The 8,589-nt window shown below is 35.3% G+C and overlaps 1 protein-coding gene across 1 annotated transcript in view; it reads left to right on the top strand.

Moving 5' to 3' along the window:
* The first annotated feature begins 1,726 nt into the window (after nucleotides 1-1,726).
* The window catches only part of LOC121299369 (mucin-2-like), a 32,534-nt gene continuing 25,671 nt past the window's right edge, over nucleotides 1,727-8,589 (top strand). The window contains exon 1 of the mRNA XM_041227091.1: nucleotides 1,727-1,857. Within this exon, the coding sequence (XP_041083025.1) occupies nucleotides 1,839-1,857 (19 nt within the window). The 5' untranslated portion in view covers nucleotides 1,727-1,838. The remainder of the gene's footprint in view (nucleotides 1,858-8,589) is intronic.

The raw sequence follows: 8,589 nt of genomic DNA, 5'->3' as shown, positions 1-8,589 counted from the left end.
ATACTATGCACTGATTGTTGATGAAACATCTCAAGCATCAAACATTGAACAAGTCAGTGTCATATTATGCCATGTCAGCAGTAGTTTTGACATTCATGAAGACTGCAGGCCAGGATTCTTAAAGAACAGCCCAATGCTTTTTTATGTGCACTGTTCAGGACATGTACTCAATCTTGTTCGGCAACTTGAGGGATTCAAAACAGTGTTTGGAGTTAAAATGAACGAAACTGTATTTTGCAAATCAGAAGAAGTCAATAGAGCTTTACAAAGCTCAAAAATCACTGTATGTGAAACCAAAATGGCCACTGACTGTTTAACAAAAACAATAGTCAGCTTGAGAACAGAAAACTCGTTCCAAGTTCTGTGGAATGAAACAAAAGAAAAGGCAGACAGCTTGAATTTGGATGAGCCAAACATGCCCCGAAGAACAAAAACACCAAAGAGGTTAGATGATAGTTTGGCCAACTCTTTTTTCCTGCAAATGTAGGAGAAATGTTTAGAATGGAACACTGGCTACGACTAGTTTACATCTTAGTAAGTGCAATAGAAGGTTTGCCAATTTGAGGACATCAGTAGCAGCATCTTTGGAGCAGCTCATCTTTAAAAGTGCAAGAGGAGAAGACTTTACTAAGGAGCTTAATGTAACAGAGACACACTATTCAAAAGATGTGGACATCTCACACCTCAAATTCCAGTTAACTATGTTTCTAGACTTACTTGCCCAACCAGACACCAACATGACCAGTGGCAGTGATGTTATCAAGACAACAATCACAGAAGTAACCAAAATGGGAGAGGCTACCAAAGTATTTAGTCAATTGCATACATTTCTAAAGATTTGTACTGGTTTTGCCTTCCTCGTCTGTTTCAGCTGAGAGAAGTTTCTCAGGCTTAAGAAGACTTAAAATATACCTGCAGAGCAGAATGACAGTCACAACTGAACCACATGCTTCTTTTACACACCCACCAAAAAATAACTGACTCGCTTGACATTGAGGCCACAGGACTTGAGTTTTGGGACTTTTAAGACCAGCTAGATTGGTGAGTTCATCTTATTTTCACTTTAACATGAAAACTTCTGCCCGATTTTCGATACAAAAAAGATTGATTACAGATTTGAAACTGCTAAAAAATACTAAAGATTTTTGCCTCTCCCCATCTGTTCACCGTATAAGTACTGTATAACATTGTGCAGATATGCCAGTAGAAGTGCTCCTACCAGCTGCTGCTACTTTACTTTATACTTAATAAGTGCTGTTAGTAAATGTTATATATTTTATTTTAATTTACAATTACGACAATAACTTGAAAAAGATTGAACAGTAAAAATAGGTTTCCTGGGAGCTTACACACACACACTTTTATACTAATTTAGGCTACCCTGTTTGTTACTATACAGTTTTGACTGTATTGACTTGATATTTTCATTGTTGTACATTCTTTGTTTTTGAAGAAACATTTTCTTGTAGATTTTAAAATGTATAAAATAAAATGTCAAATCTAATGTGTAAGTAGCATTAATTTTAATGCAAATTCAAACACAGTTGCTGCAAAAGAACAATGTAAACAACAATGTGACTAATTCAAATTTCAAAACACAACAAGTTCTTCATGTTTTAGCCTGAAGATATGTAGCCCAATTTGGGAAGGGCATGGGTGTGTATAACAAAGTAATGTTCAGATGTATTTTCACATAAATAAGCAATATTCCATGTTTATGGCAGGGTTACGTGATTTATCATCATTTAAAAACAAACAAACACACATTATATATTGAATGAGTGAAGACAGATATACTTCACATCTCTCATGGGATTCTTTACACTAAGAATTTGAAGATGGTTTTCAAAAGAGGAGGTTAGTAAATATTCTCTATTATTTTATTATTTTTAAACATGTATTTCTTCATTCCTTTCAAATGTTATGTGATTATGTCTGGATATATCTGTAAATTAACCATTTTATCACAGAAAAGGGAATAAATGCTAAACTTCACCTTATGCACTTATCTTAAAAAAAAAAAAAATCAAATTCAAAACAAGGACTCTTTTTTTAATGATTTTAAAATGAAGTTGTTAAAAACACATTTCACAATTTGTTGTGTATTTGTAAAAATTAAACCTGAAACAGCGATAGATATTTTATTTTTATACCAAAACAGTGAAAATTTAAATCCAAACATCAGGAGTGGAGAAGATGTATTAGAAGTGGAACAGTTCACATCATAGTAACTGTGTTTTAATCATTCTGAACCATTTTGAACAAGTTCCATTATTGTACAACTAAACACAAGATTGTGTTATGCGTGTTACAGTGACAGTCAGAATCTAGTAAATCTTACGTTTTACCGATAACAGTAAACATTTACCAAGTGGGTGGTAAATGTCCAGAATTGTGAAGAAATATATTTTATGGATATTTACCAGTTAATCGTCTGATTTACCAAAGCTTATTGGTAAATGTCTGGAATTATTGCTTTTTGGACATTTATTGAAAGCTTATTGGCAAAGGCATGTGGTTATTCTTGAGATTTGGACATTTACCGCTTTACCAGTACATTTTGAGATTTGTCAATATTCTGACTTTGACCATAACACGTGCATTACACATGCATTACACATGCATTACTTCAGGGTTATTGGACACGATTTTTTAAAGGGGTTTCATTTTCGATAGAAATGGCAAAATCTGCAGACTCTTCCCACCTGTTAATCCATTAAAAAATATCTGCCTATTTTTTTTAAGGTGATCCTCCGTTTTATCTGCTGGCAAGTAAATAAATAAATAAACACATTGCAGACATATGCTTTTAAATTAAATCGGCAAACCATCTGATTTATTTATTTATATATTTCAAAAGTACTAAAGTATGCTAAGTAATGTTTAAGTCAATATTGCAACATGCATAATATCAAAACATTCCAATATCATAAATATGCATTAAAAAAGGAACAGTGCTAAAACAAAGTGGTCAGCAAGTACAGAATATGCATCAAAATACTGAATACTGCATTGTTAAACTGAAGACCGTCCCTGAGGAGACATGAAAGCTAATTTACTTTAAGGAATGTATTGCATTTATTGTATGTTCATCCACAACTTTAAACACTCAATTATAAATCCTACTTTAAACTAAACAGCAACAGAAAAAAGTCAACTTAACAAACCATTCTGTTGTAAAGTCAACTGTCCAAGTCTACTACTTTATTCTGCATCGTACGGAAAGCATGTTTTCCTTGTTGAAGTTTTATTTCTACTTTTCAAAAGTAAGCCCTCCATATATCGGAAATGCAAAGCAATGTGTAAACACTGTATCATTGTTGAACATCAATCTCTACCACTAAATAACATTTTAGTTCCGTAATATATTTATCGAGCTTATAATTTCCTCCAGAATGGTTTGCTAAAAACTGAAATTTTCTTGTTCAGGTCTGTGGGACTATGCTATATGAAATGGGGAAAGCACAAAACTTAACAATGGGTTATTAGACAAGATAACAAAGGAAAGTAAATTCCTGTTAGACAGGGAAGAATACACATGGATAAGAAGCTAGTCAAATAAGAAGCCAACTTCAGCATGGTTGCATTGTTTTTTTTATTATTTTAGTTTATTTGTGTTTTTAATTTTGTAATTTTTCAAATTAGCTTATAGTTTGACACATTTGGGGCTACCCTCGAGGTGTTTATGCGATAATATCACTAGTTTCCATATCGCATTTTCTTTATCACAAAACCAAAACTAGCCATTTCCAATTTGCAAAATGGACGGAGAAACATGAAAACAGCTGTAGACCAATCCCCAGCCGGTATTTGTGACATTTTGAAGGGGCGAAATTAAGGCGGTAACATGCAGAAAGGCAGGCAAAGACAGCCATGGCAGAAAAAAAGAAAAGTCTGTGTTGTACTACTGTTTCGTTTGAATATCAATGAATGTATGCTATTAAATACAATGACAAATAGTAGTAATAACAGTAAAAATAGGTTTAATAATAATAATAATAATAATAATAATAATAATAATATAATAATAATAATAATAATAATAATAATAATAATTACCTTTTATTTTTATTGTGTAAAATATTGAAAGAAAACACAGACACACACATACATGCACTCTGCAATTACCTCGTTTCCACGACATCTGCATGTCGTGCTGCATTGTTCTGTCACTGTTATGAAAGTGTGCCACATTCTTTTCATGATTTTTGTAAAAATCCATACCATGCCCTGGCTGGTGTCAGCACCATGTAATATCAGCATCCTTTCAACTGACTGGCACGGTGCTGCCCAGAGCCCTGTTGTTCACATGGCTTTATAGTAACTGCAAAAAAAAAAGAAGTTAACAAAGAAGTATTATAAAATTTAAATGCTAAAAAAAAAAAATTGAAAATAAACATTCAAAAACCAACGTAATACTGTCGCCAGGATCGGTACATATATCATATTCAATAACAGGTCGAATTAAATGCTATCCAGTGCCGTGAAAAAAAAAAAAAGGAAAAAAAAATGTTGATTGCAGATTTTTTACATTTTTTTAAATGGGCAGAGTTGGGTAGTTGTATTATTATTATTATCATTATTATTATTATTATTAGGCTTCCCAGCCATTTTTTGGAAAAACCTTTCAAAATCTTCTTCTTGAGAAGCGGTGAACCGATTGATCTGAAACTTCACATATGTCATCAGCAACCAAACCCGCTTCAAGTTTACAAAGCAGAAGTTGCTGTGATAAATTTTACTGTCAAATGGCTGCCACCAAATTTGCTAAAACGCACCCCAGACATCAAACTGCTTCTGTTTGCAAACTGTTTAACCAACTAACTCTTAACTTGGTAGGCATCATCCTGGGGACATGGAATTCAAATATGGCAAAATGATGTTCTTTTGTAAAACAAGATGGCTGCCAGACCTACATCCTCTTAAATTTAAAACTGCTTCAGTTTAAAAATTGTTTACTTGATTAATTCCAAACCTGAAAACCATCATGTCTGTATCAGTACAATAGACTTTTTTTCAAAAATGGTGTTTGTGCATGAACCAAGTTGGCCGCCTGATGCATTTTTTGAAAAAGAAACTTTCAAAATCTTCTTCTGGAGAACTGGTGAAGTTTCAAACTTGTCAAATATCAAGAACTAAACCCGCTTCAATCAGTAATTGCTTAAGTGTGGCAACCAGTTTGAGGTCATACAAGTACTAATATATTTGTGCACAGATTTTGGAAAGGCTTTGTTGGGCACACAAGCCACCTTCTTACATATTATAGATTATAAAACGATGACTTGTGTGTCTAGAAAAAAAAAACTGGTTTTCTGAATAAGGTGTCTAGAAGGGCTAGTATTCTGAAAGTATCCTAATACTAAGTGGGTATTCGGTATCATTTTTTCAGAATACTGGTATCCAGAATATGGACGGATTCATTCAAAATACCCTGTTTACATGACATGGAATAGCTATTCAAATTTCCCACTATTCTGAATACAACTGGAATCCTGATAGAACAAGACAACTGGAACAGGTGCCCGGATAACAATATGGGTGCAGTCAATTGCATCTACCACGCGCTGCAGGTGCACAACCTCATAAAAACCGCTGACTGGGTGATTCCCACTATATTATCTGCTATCTATCCAGCAGCCAGGATACACATATAGACAGACACTACCAATTGCTCAGACAAGGCATGACTGCGCAGGTTTGTTCTAGCCAGGTCATCATACAGCATGTGGCATAGATGAGTCGAGACGATACCTGGACACGATTTGCTTATTGCTGAGCTCCTCATATGTGTGCCGAGGCCGGTACACCCTTTCAGCATATCTTCACCTATGTTGGGGTTGCTGTTGCTGGGTGTGTCTTGCATCATTCACATCCACATGTTGACGGACACGCTGCATGCTACCCACGTTTCCCATTGTTGCCTGTTTGTAGTCAGTGCTGGAATGGTAGTGTGCGCGGAGTTAACACAGTCCTTTTACAATCCTTATTCTGCGCATCACAAACCTGGTTTTGTACTTGGCGCATACCTTTGAATATATCAGGATCATGCATATTGTCGGCCACTCCCCTCATATTGCGCGATGCATACATTTTATTTCTGCACAGCGCAGAATGGATTGGGTTGCGCAAAAGAACGTTTTTGAATATGGCTATTTTGGCACAACGGCCATTTGCGACACGCATACCCCTCTGCGCAGTGTGCAAACCTTTCGAATATCGGGCCCAATATCTTTTAAGTGGTTAAAACATTCATACATTCTTTATTAGTATTCTAGTGTGTTTATATTTATTAGCTTTGAGTTTGATCAAAGTTCAATGTAATGAAGCACTGTGCCTTTAAGAAATGAATAATTTTAACAGAGGTAGGTGAGTATGAAATGTGAATACGTACATGGACTTAAAAAAATTGTACCGTCCATAGTTGTAGCGTACTACAAAGATAAGAAATAAAAGAACATAGATCTAAAAAGCTTCACCAGTACTGAAAAAGACACTGCATCAAACAAACCTTTTCATGAGTAGAAAAGAGTTTATTGTTTGTACGTAAATTTTAAACTTAAAATTATTCAGTGTTGTGTGCAAATATCAGGATGTTTAGTGTTATTTTTTGTGCTATTTATTTAATATGCAATAGCTTTGGATAAGTTTGAAGTTGACTATAAAATCCAGTCCTTTGAATGTCTTGCGATGTGATTTCTAGCTGGATTTGAGCAGATTTGGTCGAGCGATAGCACACACACACACACACACACACACAGCTGCTTCTAGCGTAGAATCCATGTTGAATGCCAGGGAGACTTCATCTGACTTGCTGTCACTCGCTAGATAAGTTGTGTAAAGGGTGTTTTACGTATTGAAAAACTATCAATTATGTATGATATTTAAATGTAATTGGTATGAATACACATAGCAATTTTGAGTTTGCATGTTATCAAGCTTCTTGTACTTCTTTGGTTCCCCGTGTCTCAATGGTCAATTATGAATACATTTCATATGATAGTTACAGAATGTTCGGACAGTTGATTGTAGCCTACCTGGGAATTGCCAGAAACATGTGACCAATAAGTCTGGGTATTCAATAAAAAAAATACAATGCATGTTTGTGACTGGCAAATAAGCAATTTTGGACTTTTGATTCTGGATTTCTCAGCGCCGTCTAGTCCCCCTAAACCTATTCTACCAATGTAGAATAGGGTTATAACTTTGATTGTTTCATGGTGATTCATCATATGACAATGAATTGTTTTTTAGTTGTTGGACCATGCTCTTAAATTATGAAACAACCATGGTCAAAATCATTGTTATTTCATAGGCCACAATAGTCAAACTCATAGCAATATTTAACTTTAATTTCAACATGATTGCTTATGGTCAAATGTCATCCTCACATTCTGTAGTGTCTGGGAACTTCTGGCACTCATAGTTTAGTAAATATCTAAAGCTCCCCAAATGCTACCTAGGCTATTATGAGTTTACCTTGTATTGCATTTAACTGGAAGCCTGTTGTGACAGAAAAACAATGATTCTTGGTGGTAAATCTCCCTCCCGACTTGTGAGTGATAAAAAGTACAGTGAGTGTACCGTTCCGGAGTTGTCACCATTGGCCAGCACAAAACCAAGAAGAGCACTTCACTTTTGTCACGAATAAACTTGTGTCACCCACCACAAGCACTGCAGCACGCATCCAGGACTGATGACTGTGTTTGTACACTGTGGGAAAGATACGTGTGTTTATTATTTGGGACTGCAACCCGTTTGTTTGTTTCCAGTGCAATACACATTGTTGTATATTGCATGGAATTATTGCTTGGTCACCAGACCAGGATTAAAATAAATAAAAAACCCTTTTCGCCCTTCCAAAATAGATGTCTACAATCATTTATTTCAGCAATTATTTAGCAAATCTCCAAAAATGCTAATTCAAAAGTATTCATGCCCTGAAAAGGAAAATGAAATTAATAGCTAGTTGGTGCACCTTTAGCAATAATAACCTCTTCTAAACAGACTTAGATCAGGACTTTCACTAAGCCATTCCAGAACCTTGATGTTATTCTTCTTTAAACATTCTGAAGTAGATTTTGATGTGTGCTTTGGACCATTGTTGTGTTGTGCTTTAAGCCAAGTTTTGTAGTGGACTGTTTCAGATGATTGGCCAATATCTTTTGGCATGCCATGGAATCCATTTTACCATGTATTGGATAGAAACAGCCCCATAGAAGGATATTACCTCCTCCATGCTTGACAGTAGGTATGGTGTTCAAATAGCTCGATTTGTGTTTCATCACTCCACAAAACCTTTGCCCAGAACTCATATCCATCATTAAAATGCCGGTTTGCAAACTTTAAGCAATTGTTCTTGTGACATTTCCCTAAGAGCGTCTCTTTCCTTGGCCTGCGACTATTGAGGCCTTCACCATGCAATACTCGACCTATGGTTGAAATAGAAACCCCTTGCAGCCAATTCACTTTGAATATCTTTGGCAGTCAATCTCGGATTATTATTAACCTTTCTCACAATTCTTCTACTTGTTCTTGGTGAAAGAACTTTCTTTCTTCCAGACTGAGGGAGCTTTGTGACAGTACCATGAG

The sequence above is a fragment of the Polyodon spathula genome, chromosome 24, assembly GCF_017654505.1.
Source record: "Polyodon spathula isolate WHYD16114869_AA chromosome 24, ASM1765450v1, whole genome shotgun sequence".
Classification (NCBI taxonomy): Eukaryota; Metazoa; Chordata; class Actinopteri; order Acipenseriformes; family Polyodontidae; genus Polyodon; species Polyodon spathula.
This window is presented reverse-complemented; position numbering and strand designations above follow the sequence as displayed.